The sequence below is a fragment of the Meriones unguiculatus genome, chromosome 14 (genome assembly GCF_030254825.1).
Source record: "Meriones unguiculatus strain TT.TT164.6M chromosome 14, Bangor_MerUng_6.1, whole genome shotgun sequence".
In the NCBI taxonomy this organism is placed as follows: domain Eukaryota; kingdom Metazoa; phylum Chordata; class Mammalia; order Rodentia; family Muridae; genus Meriones; species Meriones unguiculatus.
Window position 1 is genome coordinate 34880324 of NC_083361.1, and position 19625 is coordinate 34899948.

The 19625-nt window shown below is 51.3% G+C and overlaps 2 protein-coding genes across 6 annotated transcripts; one reads left to right on the forward strand and one right to left on the reverse strand.

Moving 5' to 3' along the window:
* The first annotated feature begins 1482 nt into the window (after positions 1-1482).
* Znf784 (zinc finger protein 784) lies at positions 1483-5068 on the forward strand. The gene is made up of 2 exons (XM_021663493.2): positions 1483-1638; positions 3257-5068. The coding sequence occupies exons 1-2, from the start codon at positions 1561-1563 to the stop codon at positions 4133-4135; spliced, it is 957 nt and encodes a 318-aa protein (XP_021519168.1). The 5' UTR covers positions 1483-1560; the 3' UTR covers positions 4136-5068.
* Positions 2959-19254, reverse strand: Znf865 (zinc finger protein 865). Of its 5 annotated transcripts, none has more exons than XR_009585498.1 (3): positions 18773-19254; positions 6920-10897; positions 2959-4016 (listed from the first exon to the last, which is right to left on the reverse strand). XR_009585498.1 is itself a non-coding variant. In XM_060367092.1 (3 exons), exon 3 carries the CDS (start codon positions 10870-10872, stop codon positions 7699-7701), a length of 3174 nt encoding a protein of 1057 aa, XP_060223075.1. In that variant the 5' UTR covers positions 10873-10897; positions 16796-16915; positions 18773-18884; the 3' UTR covers positions 2959-7698. The 5 variants fall into 5 exon arrangements, 3 of the variants coding, with proteins under 3 accessions (XP_060223075.1, XP_021519166.2, XP_021519167.1); XR_009585497.1 differs by having other exon boundaries at positions 6916-10897; XM_060367092.1 differs by adding an exon at positions 16796-16915 and having other exon boundaries at positions 2959-10897; positions 18773-18884.
* Between the last annotated feature and the right edge of the window lie 371 nt (positions 19255-19625).

Genomic DNA, 19625 nt, shown 5'->3' on the forward strand with positions numbered 1-19625 from the left:
AACTTGCAAGAGTTGGTTCTCTCCTTCAAGTTTATGAGTCCCAGGGAATGAACCTCGAGTCATCAGGCGTGCCAGTAGGCACCAGCCACACAGCCTTAGCATTCGTGAGGCTCTAGTCCAAAACAAGCTGGACTGCCAGAACAATCACAGTCTTCCGTGTCTTAATACAACAAATGTTTACTTGAAATGTTATGCATCCAAGGCAAACCAGTATGTTTGTGAGGACTAAAGTCGCTCTGGAATTCAGCCTGATGGTAGAAATATTACTTCCACCATCATTCCCTACCAAAGGACAGGAGAGGTGGAAAATTATAGGTGTCTTTGAGGCTTGCAATACGTGCAAAGAGGGACATAAAACACTGTCATGTATATGTCATTAGCCAAAGAAAAATCACATGGCCACATGTAACTTCAAGCAGAAATACCAACACCACCACCCCCCAAATAACAGCAATTTTAGCCTTGATGATATATGTTCAGGGTCTCATGCTCTGTCCAAGCAAACAGAGCATGCATTTAATCCCAGCACTCGGGAAGGCAGAGGCAGGCATCCAGATCTCTGTGGGTTTGAGGCCAGCCTGGTCTACAAAGCGAGTCCAGGACAGCCAAGGCCACACAGAGAAACCCTCTCACGAAAAACCAAAAGAAAAAAAAAAAAACTTAAAAAAAATCGAAGTAGAGTTCAAGGCCTGCCTAGACTACATAGTAAGTTTGAGGCCAGATCTCATGGTATGAGGCCTTGCCAGGGGGAGGGAAAAAGGAGTAGTGAGTGGAAAGAGAAGGAGAAAGAAGAAGAGAAAAGGAGGAGTTGGCCACAAAAAAATGTCATAACTAACCCAAAGTCACAAAGCCAGGCCCTGGATTGAGTTGAAGCCTCAGAAGAGCCCTGTCCTTGGTGCTGCTAAAAACCTCTTTTCTCTCAAACACTACAGCAATTCGCAGGGCTTTGCTTTCATCTGGAATCACCAGTGCTGCCGCTGACTGAGCGCCTTTCTCGAACTGTAGCACTTTTGCTAAACCTCCCATTCACACACTGCACCACCACCTTATGCACCATGAATTGAAGGGCAATTCAGACAAGCTTTCTGTAGCATAAAACAAAGCTTCTTCCGTGCCTTGACGTTTAGACGAGCAAACTTTGGACTCGACTAGAGTTAATTTTTAAAAGGGACCAATCATAGTGGCTCAGAGGCGAGCAGATCACTGTGAACTCGAGGCCAGTTTGGTCTACAAAGAGAGTTCTGGGCCAGCCAGGGCTACACAGTGAGAACCTGACTAAACAATAATAAAAAGTCGGGGATGTCAGAATTCGTCGCTTGAGTGTGGCCTACCTCCCAGCTACAAGTACAGTCTGTCCTAGTGGACGGCTGACAGGCAAAGATTTCCTGCCGCGCTCCGAGCGTGGCCCTATCATAAACCGCAATGTGTGACGGCCCCGCCCACCTGCCCGCTACGACCCCGCCCCTCGCTGCTCTGCGGCGCGCTTGCGCAGCGCCGGCAGACAGTGCCCAGTCCTTCGCAGAGCGATCGTTGGCCTCAGGGACAGGGCTTAGGTACAAGATGGCCGCCGCGCGCTCGGACCCCCCGATTCCGAGCTCACCGACCCGGGAGTCTCAATTCCCGGAGCAGCCGGACCTGGTGCGGGCGACGGAGGGGTCTGGGCCGGGGGTTCACCGCGAAGAGGATCGCAGGGGGCGGGGCCAGGGTGTTGGGCGGGGGTATGGTAACACTCTGGGGGCGGGGCTTAGGAGGAGCCTATGGGGAATGAGAAACGAGGCCTGGTTGAGGCGGGGCCTGAAGATAGGTTCTGTGGGATCCAGTTGGGTCTTGGAAGAGGCATCGAGTCTTCGGAGGGGCGGGGCGTCAGGGAAATTACAGGGCTAGTGCATGGTTGGGAAGGTGACCTCGGAGGGTAGCTGTAATTCGGTCACCATGTTGGGATGGCATGTGATGATACCAGGACTGCCTTACGAAAGCCCAAGGGAGGATTTTGAAGGAGAAATGGGTGAGCTTGGAACCTCTAACTAGTGACTGAAGGAGAGTAACTCAGAATATTGGTCAATTCAAGAAATATTTACCCAACTCCAGGGGACCAAAACGGACAATGGTCGTCCTTTTGCAGTCTGGTGAGAAGTAACAGGCTGAACAGAATTTATTGTAATATGTCCTATATGGGAAATAAAAAGTAAACTTTCTCAGTGGAGGTGGAGCGAGCTAAATTTAGATGGCAGAAGTCAGCTGGGTACCGGCTTACATTTACACTGCTGTCAGTGAAATAAGCAGGACGCAGACCGTGGTGGATATTGTAGGGAGGACAGTTGGTGGGCTCTCGGAGTGTCATGACCTCATTTACATTTTCCAAAGTCCATTCAGGGTGCTCTAGGAGAGGTGGATAGTGAGGGCAGAAGCGTATACAGGGATTCCCTTTGAGTGGGGTTTTTTAGTTGTAAGGGGGAAAATGATGAGGTTTTTAACTATATAGAGGAGACCCACCTCTGTGTCTGTGGTACATTTTGGGCAAGAAGGGGAAATGCCAGCTGGATACAGCAAAAATTCTGGATCATGGAGAATAGGGCCAAGAAACCAAGGGCTGGGGCTGGCGCTGGAGAGATGGCTCATCAGTTAAGAGGTTCTGTTCCGAGCATCCACATGGAGGCTCACAACCATCTGTAACTTCACTTCTAGAGTATCTGACCCTTATTTCTGGCCTCTACAGGCATTTTGCACACATGGTGAACATACATGCAGTCTCTCATACATAACATAAAAAGAAATACTCGGGCCTGGTGACAGGCTCATGCCATTAATCCCAAAACTTGGGAAGCAGAGGCAGGCAGGTCTTTGTTCTAGGCCAAGCTGGTTTACACAGCAAGTACCAGGTCAGCTCAGGCTACATAGTGAAACCTTGTCTCTAAATAAGTAAATCATAAATCATAAATTAAAAAGGATCCAGTGGACTTCAGATGAGCAAATATTTTATTTAAATATTCAATTTTCATTTACTTATGTGAGGAGAGGATGTGTATATGTGCCATAGTACAGGCAAATGGAGGTCAGAGGGCAACTTGGAAGAGTCTGTTCTGTCTTCCCACCCTGTCGGTCCCAGAGATCATACTCAGGTCATTAGATTTGGTAAGTGTCTTTACCCACTGAGCCATCTCCACAGCCCAGGCAAGTGTTTTAATAAGTGGAGGCATACTGAAGAAAGCTCTCTGAGCAAGGTCCACAGCCTCCTGTTTCTTCTTCCGCTCCCCAGGTCCTGATACCTGCTGGTGGCCGCTCTGCCACACCCTCAAGTGACCTCATCGAGATCCAGGTGGTAAAAGTCACAGATAGCACATCGGTCCCTGAGCCCCCAGAGCCCGGACTTTTTCATTGTGCCTTGTGTCCTGCTGCCTTCCACCTGGTCTCGGAGCTGCTGTTTCACGAACATGGCCACCTGGCAGGCATGGAAGGGCGTGGGCAGGGCGGGCACCCTAGCCGTTGTCACGTGTGTGGCCACAGCTGTCCAGGTCCTGCTAGCCTTCGTGCCCATTACAGCTTGCACACTGGAGAGCGGCCTTACCGCTGCCCATTCTGCCCACTGGCTTTTAAGGCCTTGGCACCTCTGCTCCGGCACCAGCACCGACATGGGGTGGAGCCAGGCACTTCTGGAAGGCTTCCACCTGCAGCATCAACTGGACAGCTGAACCCAAGGGTGGCCCAGGAGAGGTCAGAGGTGGTGGTGGCTGCAGCGGCTGCGGGGGCTGTGGTGGGCAAGCCTTTCGCCTGCAGGTTCTGTTCCAAGCCCTTCCGCCGCTCCTCAGACATGCGAGACCATGAGCGGGTGCACACAGGGGAGCGGCCCTACCACTGCGGCATCTGTGGCAAGGGATTCACGCAGTCCTCTGTGCTGAGCGGTCATTCCCGCATCCACACTGGCGAGCGCCCCTTCCGCTGCATGCTCTGCGATCGCACTTTTAATAACTCCTCCAACTTCCGAAAGCATCAGCGCACCCACTTCCATGGGCCAGGGCCTGGGGTGGGAGGATGTATAGGCCAACTGAGATCATCTTCGGTGGCCCAAGAATCAGGGAGTAAGTGTGGGACAGAGAATACTAAGGAAAGTGAGACTAAGGGTGCAGAGAGACTGTGAAGGTGAATGTGAAGGTTGACCAGTAGGCTGGGAAGTAGGAAATCTGTCATTGCTTAGGTGGGTGGGGAAATAGAGGTGGAAACCAAGGAGAAATAATGAGCAGCTGGGGTTGGAGAATTGAGAGAGGGAACCGAGTTCTGGTCTCCCAGAAACCCACGCTACTCTTGAGACTCAGGAAAGAGGCACCTGTAGTTCTGTGGATGCCCAGATAAATGTGAGAATACACAGACAGCTGGGTATGGCCCACACCTATAATACCAGTACTCTGGGGACTAAGGCAGGAGGTCCAGACCAGCCCAAGCTGCAAAGCAAGACTCTATCTACCACCACCTCTGGTACAATCCTGGGACCACCTCTGGACCTGGTAGGGGCTGCCTTAAGGTGGACGAAGATGAAATCTTTTGCCTACCTCAACTGAAATGCACTGGTCCTGGGATGCCCACCAGGCCATATCTAAAGGGATGCTGGGATACCTTCCTCTTGAATCCAGATATCTAAACCACAGTTGGGAGTCCACGAGTCTCTAGGATGTGAGCCTGCTTATAGAGATTAATTCTAAACTTTGCTCACCTCTCCATCCTACCCCCTAGAGGTCTTGCCTTAACTCATGAGACTCTTCTGGAAGCAACTAAGAGCAAGCAAGCAAGCAAGCACTCACCTGGTATCCCCTTAAGCTTTAGGATCAGGGCCTGTGGTTGGTCTCCCATATCTACAAAGAAGTTTCAGATTTATCTATTCTCCACTCTGAGGTAGACCTCTTCCTCCTGGGCAATTCTGAGAAAAGGTTGGCTGATGACAACCTTGGTGAGTGGAGCCAGGGTGTAGAGTAAGAGAGTGACACTGCTGTAAGGGGCTAAAAGGACTTGGGAGCTAGAGTCTGGGGTGGGAGTGGGGACTTCTAGTCTGTTCCTATTAAAAGACTTCCTGAAAGGCTTCTGTCTGTCAATCTTGTACTCCAGTTGTCTGGGTAGTTGGGAGATCAGAGCCTCACTGTTTTCTGGAGAGGGGTGTGACTAGGCTTTAGCTGTTTGGCTATGTTGTAAGTTTTATGCAATGAAGGGGTATTGGAGGTTGCCATGCTTACTCAAAAGGAAGAGTCCCTAATCTTCTCATCCAGCATCTCCAAGAGATGACCCTCAGATGATGCATAATAAAACACCATTTCCTCCAAAGAAAGGAGCCTGTGGGCTGGAGAGATGGCTCAGAGGTTAAAAGCAGTGGCTGCTCTTCCAGAGGTCCCAGCAATTCCCAGCAACCACATTGTGGCCCATAACCATCTATAATGAGATCTGGTGCCCTCTTCTGGCCTGCAGGCACATATGCAGGCAGAACACATAGCAAGCATTAAAAAAGGAACCTGCTTCCCATCTCACTGGTCCCTTAGCTAAAGCTAGAAACCTGGACAGGTTCCTTAAGCCAGCTTTCCTCACCTTATTTCTGATCAGTCTCTCATACTGAGCAGTTAAGCACCTTTGGAATCAGCACTTCTTTTCATCACCTGTTCTTGTAGAATTCACCAACAGTGGCTTCATGGCTGAATTACTATGGCAATATCTCAGGTCCTACTTTCTTTGCTTCCTCACATGGATCCTTGCCACTAAACAGAACGCCCTGTTGCTTTCAGAGAGAACCATCACCAGAAAAGCAGTGTGGATAAGTGGCCAGATTCAAGGGGAGGTAAAATAAAGCAACTGACACAGTGTTCAGGTTCAATAGTAAGTGGGGGTGGGGGTGGGGACTCCAGCTAAAGGAGTTTATACATACCCTCTAATGAGGGCAGTTTCTCTGGGGATGCAATTAAACTGCTAGAGTGCTTGTTGGGTACATATGATGTCCTGGGTTCAGCCTCCAGCACCACATAATGGCATAGTGGCAACTGCATATTTTTCCCAGCACTCCAGAAGTGGAAGCAGACTCATAAGGCCCCACCCATCTCTGAGGAGTTATAGGCAATTAGTTAATGGTTGCCTGGGGAAGGGGAGTCATAGTCCTCAGTTGTACAGTAAGCTGGTAAGCTGCCCTTGCTCAGGTAAATAAACCTTTCAACCCATGTTTATGCAAGCAAGCCTGACTAAAGCAATGGATCACCACAAATATAAAAGATATGACAGTGGGAGGGCTTGTTGGAAGGAAAGAAAGGGTTCAGCAGGAAGGGAAGAGGGATTAAGAGGATGTGGTGGAGGGACTGTAGATACAACCAAAGTAGTGTGTGTGTGTGTGTGTGTGTGTGTATGAACAATCACATGTGTGTGGAATTGAGAATTTTAAAAAATTACAAATTTTGGGCTGAAGGGATGGCTCAGCAGTTAAGAACACTAACTGGCCTTTCAGAGGATCAGGGTTTGATTCCCAGCACCCACATGGTAGCTCACAACCATCTGTGGCTCTAGGTCCAGAGGATCCACTAGCCTACACCAGGAACCAATTGGTGCACATACATAATGCAGGCAAAATACTCAGACATACCATTTCTTTAAATAAAAAATTTAAATTAAAAAAAAATAGTCATCAGCCATCCATGGTGGTGCACACTTTTAATCTCAGCACCAGGGAGGCAGAGGCACATGGATTTCTGTGGGCTCAAGGCCAGTCTGGTCTAGAGAGTTCCAGATCAGCAAAGGGTGACATACAGACCCTGTCTCAAAAATTAAAATTAAAAAAAAAAAATCAAGCCCATCTTTACCTATAAAGCAAGTCCATAACCAGCCTTGACTACATGAGAACCTGTCTACAGCAAGTCTGCAAACTGTGATCAGTTCCAAAAGTTTACTCTTCCCCACCTACTGTAGTGTGAATGTCATGTCCAATCAAGTCATCAGTTTCCCTAGTGCCCGAGTCAGGACTTGGCAGACAGGAGGCTTCAGGTCATGGTGGCTGAGAGCATCATGGAGGGGAATCTCGGAATCGCAAATCAGTTCCTGAGAGGGCGACTTCCCTGTCTCACTCCTCTCCACCTGCCCAATCCATAGGCTAATGCCTGGGGCATGGCAAAGCCTCACTCAACCTAGGTGAAAAGAGAGCGAGTGTGAGGTGATATGTCCACCAGTCATCAGAATCCCCCAGGAACAGCAAGGACATACCCCAGCGGCCCTGTTGATACAATTTATTGTTCTCTGCTCTGTACAAGCCGCGTCTGTACCCCCTACCCCCCAATCCAAGAGCACCCAGACTCCCACCTGTGCCCTCCCAACTCTGTTGACAGCCCACTGTCCAGCCAGATCCCAGAGGAAGTGGAGGTGGTGAGTAGTTCAGACACATCTCCACCACAGAATTCACTGGAGCCAGAAGGTTGCTGGGTAGCAAATGAGGTTTACAGAAGACGATCAACTAGACAGGATAAAGTTCATGCCTGATGGATGGAGAAGGAAGGGCCAGAATAGTCTGGGATTGGAGCAATTTAATCTTCAGTTTGCAGGGCATGGGAATGGAAGGAAGCTAGACCATCTGTAGTTCTTTCAAATGGGTAACAATAAGGAAGGGTGGGTAGAGTCTGACCAGCAGCCCCAGAAGGGTAGAGTCCAGAAGGGAATATCTGATTGGAGTGGCACAATGAAACGCTTTGGTCAGGGATCCTTCCCGGCCAAGGTGCTTCCCCCTGTTCCAGGCATCCCAAGACCCTCAGCCTTGTGCACCAAGCGGTGTTTCTTCAGGCCGTAGGTATTGGCAAAGCCCTCACCGCAAGAGGAGCAACGGAACGGCCTGCCGCCCTGATGGGCGGCCAGGTGCTTCCGGAAGTAGCCAGGATCCTTGAAGGCCTTAAGACAAGCAGGACAGCGCAACTCCGGCCGCGGGGGCTCGTGGGCACGCTGATGGCGCAGCACGGAGCTCAGGTAGAAGAAGCCCTTGCCGCAGTGCTCGCAGCGGTAGGCGCGCTCACCCAGGTGCAGCCGCTGGTGCTCTAGCAGGTTGGAGCGGTAGCGGAAGGTCTTACCGCAAGCCCCGCAGCGCTGAGGTCGGGCTACGGCGTGCAGCCGCCGGTGCTCTGCCAGGCTGGAGGACTGCGCGAAGTGCTTGGCACACACGCCGCACTTGAAGGCGCGCTCACCCGTGTGCACCACACGATGCTGCCGCAGGTACCAGGAGCGCAGGAAGCCTCTGCCGCACACGCCGCAGCGGTAGGGCCGCTGCTCTGTGTGACAGCGCTGGTGGCGCATCAGCAGGGCCGCCTCCCAGAAGCGCTTCCCACACACCGGGCAGCGGAAGCCCCGTTTCTGGCGGTGGCTTCGGCGGTGCAGGAGCAAGTCGTACGCGCCCGCAAAGCTCTGGCCGCAGAGGCCGCAACCCAGGGTCCGGCGCACCAGGTGCACGTACTTATGAGTCACCAGGCCCAGGAAATGCTTGAAGCTTTGGCCGCATGTGGCACAGCTGAAGCGCTCTGCGCTTGAACTGCTTCCGCCACCCGATCCGGTCACCGTCGTCCCACCCGCATCCTCACTACCCCCAGACACCCCGGTCAGCGCTGCCACAGCAGTGCCCACCTCTCCGGCCAGGCCGTTGTCCAGCACGCTGGATGCGTCAGTGCCGCTGCTGCTGCCAGAGCCATCAGAAGACTGGGGACCACTGGGTGTTGGCGGGAGAAGGCGTTCTGGGGCAGCCTGGTGGACCAGCTTGTGCCACATGAGGTTCTCAATGAAGCCGAAGGTCTTGCCACAGGCATCACAGCCATATGGCTTCTCCGACATGTGGGCTTCCTTGTGGCTCATGACGTGGAAGAGATCGGGGAAGTGTTCCCCACAGTCTGAGCAGGCGTAGCTCAGGCCGTCAGCGGGCCCAGCTGAAGCGCCGGCGGGCCCGGGGCCACAGCCCCCAGCCGTCCCCTGGCCGGTGGGGAGGCCTGCAGCTCCAGCCAGCGCGCAGGGCAGCTGGAGCCGGTGCACCTGCCGGTGGCGGGTGAGGCTCTGCGGGTAGCCGAAGACCTTGCCGCACAGCTCGCACTTGTAGGGCCGCTCCCGGGTGTGCACCACATGGTGCTTGCTCAGGTGGAAGGACTCGCGGAAGCGCTTCCCGCACACGGGGCACTGGTGGGGCTTCTCGCCGGTGTGGATGCGCTCGTGGCGTTTCAGGGTCTCGCGGCGCCCAAATGCGCGCCCGCAGATGCCACAGCAGAACGTCTTGCCGGGGCCGCTGGCGCCGGGGCCGCCTGCACCGCCGTTCCCTGCTCCGCCGAGCAGCAGCGGATGCGCGCTGAGAAGGGGGACCGGCACCGCACCGTACACCACAGCCGCTGCGGCCGCCGTGGCTTTCTCGTCGGTGGTAGTAGGGTCCGCGGGCAGGAGGTAGGGGCCTGGGGGGAAGGTAGGAGGTGGCTGTGGGACCGAGGCCGACCCGTCCTTGGCCGGCTCGGTGGCCACAGGTGGGGCGTGGGCAGCTTTGTGTCGAAGCAGGCTCTGTGGCGCCGAGTACGTCTTCCCGCACAGGTCGCAGGGGTACACCGGCCGTGGCGTCCCGGCCCCGGCGTGGGCCGCTTGGTGCTTGAGGAGGTAGGAGGCATCACGGAAAGCCTTACCGCAGATCCCACAGGGCAGGCGCAGCAGGTCGGCCGAGTGTGTTTTTACGTGCCGCTTGAGGCTCTCCCTCCGGTTGAAGCTTTTGCTGCACACGGAGCAGGAGAAGGGTTTCTCGCCCGTGTGGATGATCTGGTGCTGGTGGAGGTGGCTGGGCTTCTTGAAGACCTTCCAGCAGAGGGAACAGGCAAATGGGCCCTCCCCGCCAGCAGTGGGGGGGGGAGGCATGGCCACCGCTGGCGGGGCAGCAGGGGTGGTGCTGTTCCCATCCGTGGAGGTGGCAGGCGTTGCAGGTGTGGAGGAGGGGCCGGAGGACACTGTGGCGGGGGCAGAAGTAGCAGTGGCACTGGCTGGGGGCACCGGGAGGCCGAGTGAAGGAAGTGGAGGCCCAGGCTGTGGCGTACCCCCAGATGTGGGTGGCACGTCCTTATGGCAGCGTCGGTGGCGGATGAGACTGGAGACGTGGTTGTAGGTGCGGCCACAGACGGCACATTCGTAAGGCCGCTCCCCAGAGTGCACAAGCATGTGCTGGACCAGATGTGAGGACTGTTTGAAGGACTTCTGGCAAACCCCACATGGGAAGCGCCGCTCCATCAGGTATTTCAGCCTTCGGAAATAGCCCTTGTCGTCCTTGGTTGGGTCACAGGCTGCCCCTACCGTGGGCCCAGGCGGGGTCTGCGTGGGTGTGGGAAGTGGCCCCGGAGTCCCAGTGGGAGCACCCAGTCCTGACGCTACCCCAGGCCCAGGTGTGGGTCCGCTTCGTTTCAAGTTCCCGAACAGGTGCTGGTGTCCAGAGAGGTCAACAATTCCCCATTGAGGAGCAGGGAAGGCAGCATCAAAGAGCGGAGGGGGCGGCGCCCCGAAGGCAGGCGGCAAAGGCGCCTCCAGCTTCTTGGCTTGGGAAGAGGATGAGGAAGACGAAGAGGAGGAAGATGAGGAGGAAGATGAGGATGAGGAAGGAGCCTCCGCCTTGGGTTTGAAACTGGACTGGGGTGGGTAGTCATACTGGGGCGGAGGAGGCTGGGGTGGGGCCTGGGGTGGGGGCCCTGGGGTGCAAGGCAGGGCCGCCACTGCCTTGGCATGCTCCCCATATAGCTCCATGGGCTCAAAGCGCTGGTGGTTGAGGAATTCCAGGAAGTCAAAGGGGTAACTCTGGAAGTGGACCCCGTCCTCTCCCCCGATGCCGCTGCTCCCGCCACCCCCGGCACCGCTGCCTGCCTGGTTTGCCTCCATCTGGTCGGTGGAGAGAAGGGAGACCCTGTGAAGAAGAGGATGGGGACTGAGCAAAGGGAGCCCGTGAGTAGCAAGCAAAGGGAACTACATCCATGTTCTTGCACCAGCAGCATTTTCTTAGCTGGCCTGTCATTCTGCCCATACATCAGCTTTTCTCTTACCTGTGTGGACCTAGGGTCTTTCTTAGCCTCCTTCCAACCTTCCCTCCATCTTCTCCTTGCTCTTCACACTCCTCCCTATCCATCCTCAGACTGTCTCCTCAAGCATCTGTAGGACCCTGCTTTCTCTCCCAAGACTAATTCCCCCAGAACAGGGGTGGGAGGGGATCAAACTCTTTCCTGCTCTAGATTGTGTTTCCCTCCACTCCCTCCCCATACCTTCCTCTGGTCTCAATTCTCTGCTTGCCACTATAAAATGAGGATAAGAATAGCTCCCACCTGAGTGGTTTAGACAGCAACTTAGGGAACCAAAATACCAGCTTCAAACCTAAGTACAGCTACCCCCCACCCTATTTTCCCTCGAGACAGGGTTTCTCTGTGTATCCCTGGCTGTCTCAGAATCCACTCTGTAGACCAGGCTGGACTTGAACTCAAAGATATCCACCTGCCTCTGCTTCACTAGTACTCGGATTAAAGGTGTGGGCTTTTGTGTGTGTGTGCCAGTGTAGTCCCTTGCTAGCTGTGTGACCATCGGCTCTGTGACTGAACCTCTGTGTCACCACAACCATTTTGACTAAAAGGGCAATCTAAGCACTCTGGAGGCTGAGATTGCTGCAAGTTTGAGGTAATCTTGTGGTGGTGGTGGTGGTGGTGGCAGGGAGCAAGGGCTAGGAGAAGCAGGATCTATCAAGCACAGGGCTGTTGTGAAGATTCAACACTTTAACATTCCCGTGTGGAAGGCTCCTCCTGGCACCCTGTAAATAGTCCTGGTAAAATATGGTAATGCTTTCTATTAATTGTCAGTATCCATTCCAGTAGCAGAAATAGAAGGCCAAGAAAACTAGGTAAGAGCTCAATAGGGTACACGCACAGGCCTGAGCAGACCTGGGCTCGCGCCTTATCCCTGCCAGGATCCATGCTTTCTCCAAGTTCAAAATGGAGCCCAAACCTCTACATGGGCATTTGAGGAAGGTGAAATGAGCCATCTATCAGCAGTGTGCACTCCAACCCCCTGCTGTGTGTGCCATCAATGATGATACCATATACCTGAGCAAACTTGGGTTCCTGTCCTTGGATAAGGAGGGTTTCTCAGGGTCTGCTCAGGCCTGTGTGTGTACCCCATGGCTTTGAGTGCAGGCACTCTTGCTGTAACTAACTTGTACTGGGCAAGTGGATATCCCTTTCTCCTTTTCATTCAAAGAATATTCCCTCTTTCCCACTATTGAGCTCTTACCTTGAAGGGCATGGGATGTTGAGTCTTGTCCAAGAGAGGACAGTGAGTTTTCCATCCCTGCCATCTGTCCTCTCTCTCACTGGAAGCTAACGCCTGGAATTCATTTCTGTTTTCTCATGCCCAAGAGCCCCACTGAGTTTTCAAAGAGACAGTGGAGAAAGGCCCCATTTTTTGCCAATCGCCCCTTACCCCAGCAGTCTTGCCCTCATCTTCCTTTACAATACTATACTAAAAAGCTAAGGAGCTATCAGGGAGAGGATATCCCCACAAGGCCCAGTCTGCTTGTCTGGCTCTCTGCACTGACAGGTGAAAGGTGAATGTCTCCAACCTACCTCTACTCAGAATTAAGATATTTTTAGTATCTAGCTCTGAGTGTTCTTGGACAAGACTCAACATCCCATGCCGTTCACACCCCCCTGCATGTTACTCTAGTCTCCAGAAGAACCAAAGGCATAGCAACCAGAGACTGCATGCAGAACCTACGTGAGGGAGGACTCAACCACCAAGGAGGAAGAATGCAGGAAGTGGAACAATTTTAGAGTGCTATGAAATGGGGCAGGCACAGTGTGGCAGAAAAGTTACCAGAGTCACTTGCTTCCATTAGAATTTTTGTGACAGCTGTTGCTGCTGGGGTGTTTCACAGACTGGCCTGCCCTAAGCACTTCTACCTCTCAACTGATCTGATCCCCATCACAACTTAGATGAAGACACTTATTCTCTCCAGTGGACATATGAGAACACTGAAGCACACAGAGAGCTAATAAATTCCTCAAGGTCCCCAAAGCAAGTTTGCAGTAAAGCAATTGGCTTGATAGCCAGGAGAGAATCCCAAACCCTATGGGAACTGTATCCCCAAAATGGAGGATGGCATAGGTTAGAATTATGGAAACAGGAGTCTTTTTCAGGAGTGCTCTCTGGGATATTTATATGAGGGACAGAGCAGGAGTTGTGGGGTTACTGTTCAATAGATCCTGCCAGGCATGGTGGTACACATCTACCATCCTGGCATTTGGGAACCTGAAGCAGGACTCAAGGCTAGCCTCGTCTATACTGTGAGTTTGAGGCCAGCCTGAGATACATGAGGCTCTGCCTCAAAAAGTTAACAAGCTCCATGGATTTCTTAGGCCTCTCTTCTCCAGAAGTCAGTGATAGTGCTCCAAGTCCCATTCAGGTTTCTATCCTCTTATGCCCACAATCCAGCTGTAGTCTTTTAACCACAATTAATATCACCTTCATATTATGTACTACTTTTGCCATGTGCTTACTAGGTTAGCAAGTAACTAAAGTAGACTGGTTTTGTTGTTGTTTTTGCCATTATGCCCCAGAAGCTACCACAGTACATATGTGGACAAGTTGTGGTATTTGACAAATATTTGTTATGTTGAGATTAAGCAACACCTAGCTCACTCACTCTCTCCTCCAGGAGATCCAGGAAGAGACCATGAGGGAAATTAGAGAATGTTTTGTAATGGATGAAAATGAAAACAGCCAGGTATGGTGGCATATGTTTATATTCCTAGCACTTAGGAGATAAGAGGTAGAAAGACCAGTTCAAGACTAGCCTCAGCTACACAGCCAAATTCAAGGCAAGCCTGGGCTATAGAGGACCCTGTCTCAAAAAATCAAAATAAAAAAAAAAAAAAAAAAGAAAATGAAAACACAACATACTACTAACACTGAAGAGACACAGGTAAAGTAGAGCTCAAAGGGAAATGTATTGCTGTAGATGTCTATATTGTTAAACATTTGCCAAATACTAAACGAGAAGCTAAAAAGACAGCCCAGCACTAGGTAAGCCTTTGTTGAAGAGGCCTGGTGAGCTCAGTCCAACCCTCTGGATGCACATTTAAGGCGGGCACGAGTGTAGTGATGCACATCTGTAACCCCAACACTGTTATAGCATGATGGCAGACAGAGACAGAATTGCTTAGAAGCTCAAGGACCAATTAGCCAAGTGTATGCCTTGAGAAGGAGGAAGGTGAGAGTTGACGACCAAAAGTTGTCCTCTGACTTCTGCATGCACATATGGGCAAACACACATCTATATTCACACACAAAATCAAATAGATAAGACTAAACTGTCTAGATCCTCCCTCGAGAGGGAGACATTTAGCAGAATTGGAGCTCATATGTCTCCCAGAAAAGGAATTTTGTGGTCAGCACTATTCTCCAAGCAGTATGGATTGCCACAGTGAAGGGATACACTAATGAGAAGCATTACTAGGCTTTGATAATTCTCACTGGGCAATAAGACATTTCCTCCCTTCAGTGGACTAAAGTCTGTTTTAAAAGTTATTTACTACAGATATGATATGTGTGAGTAAGAGTGCATGTGCAGTCAGAGGACAACTCTGGAGTTGGTTCTCTCCTTTTACATTTAAGTGGGTTCCAGGGACTGATCTCAGGTCACCAGTCTTGCATGGCAAGCACTTCACCTACTGAGCCATCTTACCAGTTCTGTGCCCAAGTCTTAAACTGCTCCAACTTTTTAAAATATTCATTTTAGGTATGTGTTCTCTCTTCATGCCTATCTGTGCACTGTCTGTATGCCTTGGTGGAAGCCAGAAGAGGGTGTCGGATCCCTGGAATTTGAGTTACAGGTGGTAGCAAGCCACCATGTAACTGCTGGTTTCCACTGCAGCACTGCCTGAGCAGCAAGTGCTCCTAATTTTGTCTAATCTCTTCAGCTCCAAAGTGCCTCTTTTCTGAGGTGGCAGTGTCAGTGAAGGGTTTACAAAATTGTAATTGAAAAGACTCCCCCACCACACACAACAACAATAACAAAAACAGAATTCCACATAAACACAGCAAGTTTTAGCAGGGATAAGGAGATAGTGCAGTGGATGGAGCACTTACTATGCAAGTCAGACGACCAGAATTTGGATCCCCAGAATCCAATTAAAAGTTAGGTGGGTGTAACAGCTATCTAGCACTTAAGAAAGCAGAGATAGGAGATCCTCAGGGCCCACTGGCTAGCTACACTAGCCCAACCTATGTGCTTCAGATTCAGTGACAGCCTTGCTTCAATAAAGCAGAAAGGTATCAGACATTCAAGGTCAATGTCTGGCCCCTAAACAAGTACACACAAGTGTACGTGCCACACACAGGGAAAAAAGTTTTAACAAGTCATTATCTCTTTACTCTTCTAAATTTTCCCAAGAACAGGTAAGGATGGGTAGAATTACTAACTCAGAAACACGACCTTCAGCCTGGAGGTGGGTGCATGTCTTTAATCCCAGCAGTTGGGAAGCAGAGGCAGGTGGATCTCTGTGAGTTCAAGGCCAGCCTGGTCCACAGAGTGAACTCTAGGACAGCCAGGGACACACAAAGAGACCCTGTCTAGAAAGAAAAAAAAATACAAAAAATAAAAACACTGGGGGTCACTGAGTTAACTGGAATTAAAGACAAATGATGGGGTTCCAGACTTCACACTCTTTCCCCTGTGATCTGCTGCCTTTCAGTATTTCACTTTCGAAAATAGAAACAGAACTCCCATTCCACTGTGCACTGGAGACATGACCTGTCTCGTACTCTCCCTGCCTTCTGCCTCCTATTCACATCTCTCAGTTTGGCCCAAGTCCAGGACCAGCTACAGGCATTCACTGAATTCTAGAGTATGGAGTTTGATGCTTCTTATAGTGTGTCCCATTCAAAATCCCTAACACTCTCAGAAGTATTGCAGCTTAGCTGGGAGCATATATGCCAAACCATAACCCTCCTGCTGAAAACCTAGTGACCCCATCTCACTAGGTAAAACCCAAAGTCCTTCCAATGACCTACACAGGCCCTCACAAGCTCACAGCTGTTTCTCCAGTGTGCTGGCTCCATTTATGCTCCAGGGCCTGTGTTCCAGGACTGTAGTTTTTGCTGGCAAAATTAACTCCCCTATCTCCTCCTCCCCTCATCTCCTTCCTGTCTCTGTTCAATTGTTATCTTCTCAACAGGACTCCAAGTAACTACTGCCACCTGTCACCCAGACTTACACTCCCAAGCTAGCTTCACTTCCGTCTTGATCACTCAACATCAGTGAATGCACCATGTATTCTGCTTTCCTGATCATGCTTTTATTGGTCACCCTTTCTGATACCAAGATTTTTTTTCCTTTTTCCATGTTCACATGTGTAAGCACACAAGTGTGCGTGTGCTTGTAGAGGCCCAAGGCTGATACAAGGAATGATGTTTCATCTCTCTTCCACCTTATTCACTGAGGCAGGGTCTCTCACAGATATGGCTAGTCTCATCAGCCAGATTGCTCTGGGGTCCTATTTCTGCCCTCAGAGAATGGAATTACAGGTGGACCCAACTCACTGGCATTCAGATGGGTTCTGGGAATCTGAACTCTGATTCCCATGCTTTCACAGCAAGTACTTTAACCACTAAGCCAGCTTCACAGCCCCAGAAACAAGATTTTCTCACTTTGTTCTTAACTCTGTCCTCAGGACCTAGGACAGTACCTAGCTTGCCAATCACTATTAAACAACAACAAATTATATTTATTTATTATGTGTGTACAGGTAAGAGGAAAACTTACAGGAGTCAGTTCTCTCCTTCCACCATATGGTTTTTGTGGACTGAACTCAGAGCATCAGGATCAAACAATCACTTTTACCTACTGAGCCATCTCACGGGCTGCGTAAGTGAGGAACCGTGACTAGGCAAACAGAGTAAGAAAAGACAAAGAGTTTAACAAAAGCCACAGAACATACTCTTAATCATCCTACCTGCAAGGTGAGGAGGCTGTCAGAGAAGTCCCATGGTGGGCCACAGCAGTCTAGGACCAAACTTTCTGTTCTGTGGCTTGCCTGAGGAGCCAGATGGCATGAGACAGCCCATATGTGGTCTTTGTGATCTCCCAGCCTCTAAAACCATGCCCTCAGAAGTATTTTGATTTTGTGTGTGGTGTATGTTTGCATGTGAGGGTGTTGAGGCCAGAGGTCAATGTTGTGTGGCCTCCTCAACTACTCTTTCTTTCCCTCCTTCTTTGAGACAGTCTTTCACTAAACCTGGAGCTAGTCATGAAGCTCCAGGAATCCTCCTGGCTCTATCTCCCAGTGCTGGAACTACAAGCATGTGCCACTGAGCCCAGCTGCTTTCCTTTATCCTAAGTGCTGGGAATCTGAATTCAGGACAACACTGTACTGACTGAACAATGTCCTCCAACCCCATGTAGCTGATTTCTAACGTCTGCCTTCTTAACATAGCCACGCTATGTGGACAGGAGTTTTTGCCCATGTTAGTCTCTGTATGAAGTAAATGCTCATTAAACAAGTGTTGGACGTTGTGAAAAAGTAGATGCAGGAAGAATCTTAGGAGCTTGGCAGGCAACTTATCCCAAGGCTCTCTGGGATCAAGCCTTCTCTCCTTCAATTCTGCTCCAAACTCACTGCTGCTCTTCCACACCACATCACTGTCACCTCTGGGACTTTTGCACCAGCTGTTCCCCAGCTCTTTGAATGGAATGACTAACTCTTATGTTTCAGCATTCACCTCATAGCTCAACGGACTCTTAGAAAACCCACAGAGCAGCAGTTTGTCTCTGGTCGGCTTCTCAACTAGGATGCTAACCCAAGTAAAATGAGGGTTCGTTGTGTCTCTCTCCTTTGCAACTGGTTGGCCTAGGCCTACAATGGTGGTGTTCATTCAGCAAAGAATAAAAGCCTATGGAAAAATATGTAAGCACAGCCAAGATCTTTTCTAGGAAGTCTGGGACAATGTCAAGAGATCTGACTAAAGATGGGTACGAGAGCTGCTGATGCTCCATAAAGGAACATTCTCTGCTAACTTCCATTGTTCTGGGACTGCAGAGGCCAAGGTGAGGGGAGGGAAGTGGGGAGGGAGTGTTTCATGAGAACCTGATGCTAAGCAGGCAGACATTTCTCCCTAAATGAGGAAAGGCCCTGGTATTAACTCTGGAAGGGTCTGTTCCTCTGTGGAGTGGATTTGAAGAGGTCTTTTTGAAAGGGTTGCAGGAAAGGATTTTAAAAAGCACTTCTGGTATAGGCCAAAACAGAAAATATTTTTGCACCCACAAAGAAGGCATTGGAGGTGGGTTGTGTGTGATCAGACACAGTAGGGGGCAACTCTTGTCACAAAGTACTAATGCAACAGCCCTTGCAGGCAATCCTCCAGGAGATAGGAACCGGAACCGAGGGCTCATAAGCAGCTACCCAGTAAGCACAGCAATGCTGATGGCATGGGGAAAATCTCATAGAGGAAGCTGATGAGGCGGTAGGGAAAAGATTCGTGGGGGGCCCTGGTACTTGAGGTTCATTACGAATGAAAAGGCATTCGTAGCCATCCCACGGTATGTGGTGGGGGAGGGCGTCCAGAGGTAAAACCTCTGGAGTATCTTGTGGGGGGTTAGTTATTGGGGATCCCCTGCCTCGGGCCCGGCAGTGAAGCACTGACGTTAAATGATGGGGTGCGTCCTGGGGACTACGGCAGGCCAGGGCGAGGCCCCCCGCCCCCGAGGAACCCGGGTCCCCGGGCCGCGCACCAGGTCACTCACCGGCGCTGGGGTCTCCGCCGGGAGGAGGCTGAGGAGGCGGAGGAGGTGCCGCCGCTCCGGGGAGACCCGAGGGCCCAACCGGAAGGGCCGCCCCTTCCCCCCAACTCCCCGCCTGCCCCGGGCCTCCTGCCCGGAAGCGGAAGTAGCGCCCGTTCCCCCGAAGCGCCGGCGTGGAGGATGGCGGAGAGGAAACGGGGAAGGGAAGTTACGCCCGCACAAGACACGGGAAGGGACAGCCTAGGCCGCTTCCGGTGGGCGAAGATAGCCTGGTGCGCCTGCGCCCACTGCGCCCGCTTTTTGGCAGGGCACCACCCATAGACTCCAGACATCCGGTTAGGACACACCCTGGGCTCGGATCGCACGCTCGAGCTCCACCCCCTAAGCCGGGCCGCGCACATTCCGAACGTCTGGTTACCGATTGGTCGGATTCCTTTGGCTGCACCTATTTTTTCTTCGCTCCAAACCCTACTTTTGGAATTCCACCCCCGACACCCAGGCCACACCCACAAACCACGCCTCTTTCTATATCTTGTCTCTTACAAAAAGCTGTGCGCCTTCTCTTGCATTTACGGGACATCACTTTTTTTTACTTTTTAATTTCTTCTTTTGGGACATGGTCTTACGCTGTTCGAGGGGTGGCCTTGAACTCCTGTATAGGCCATAATGGCGTCGTATTTGCAGCAGTCCTCCTGAGGGCCTTCGGGAATCTGGGATTATAGGTATGGCTCTCTGTAGGGATGCTTGTAGTTTTGTCTTGCACCTTGAAAGTATTCCTTTAAGTCCGTTATTACCAACCATTGGCGTCATTTACCATGATGCTCCTTAACCCAGACTTACCGAATAGAAAGCTTTG

Coding starts and splice junctions, on each gene's coding strand:
- Znf784 (XM_021663493.2), top strand. CDS start 1,561: ATGGCCGCCGCGCGCTCGGACCCCCCGATTCCGAGCTCACCGACCCGG. Junction 1,639..3,256: donor TCCCGGAGCAGCCGGACCTG/GTGCGGGCGACG, acceptor TCCGCTCCCCAG/GTCCTGATACCTGCTGGTGG.
- Znf865 (XM_021663491.2), bottom strand. CDS start 19,170: ATGTGCGCGGCCCGGCTTAGGGGGTGGAGCTCGAGCGTGCGATCCGAG. Junction 10,898..18,772: donor CGGCGGAGACCCCAGCGCCG/GTGAGTGACCTG, acceptor TCTTCTTCACAG/GGTCTCCCTTCTCTCCACCG.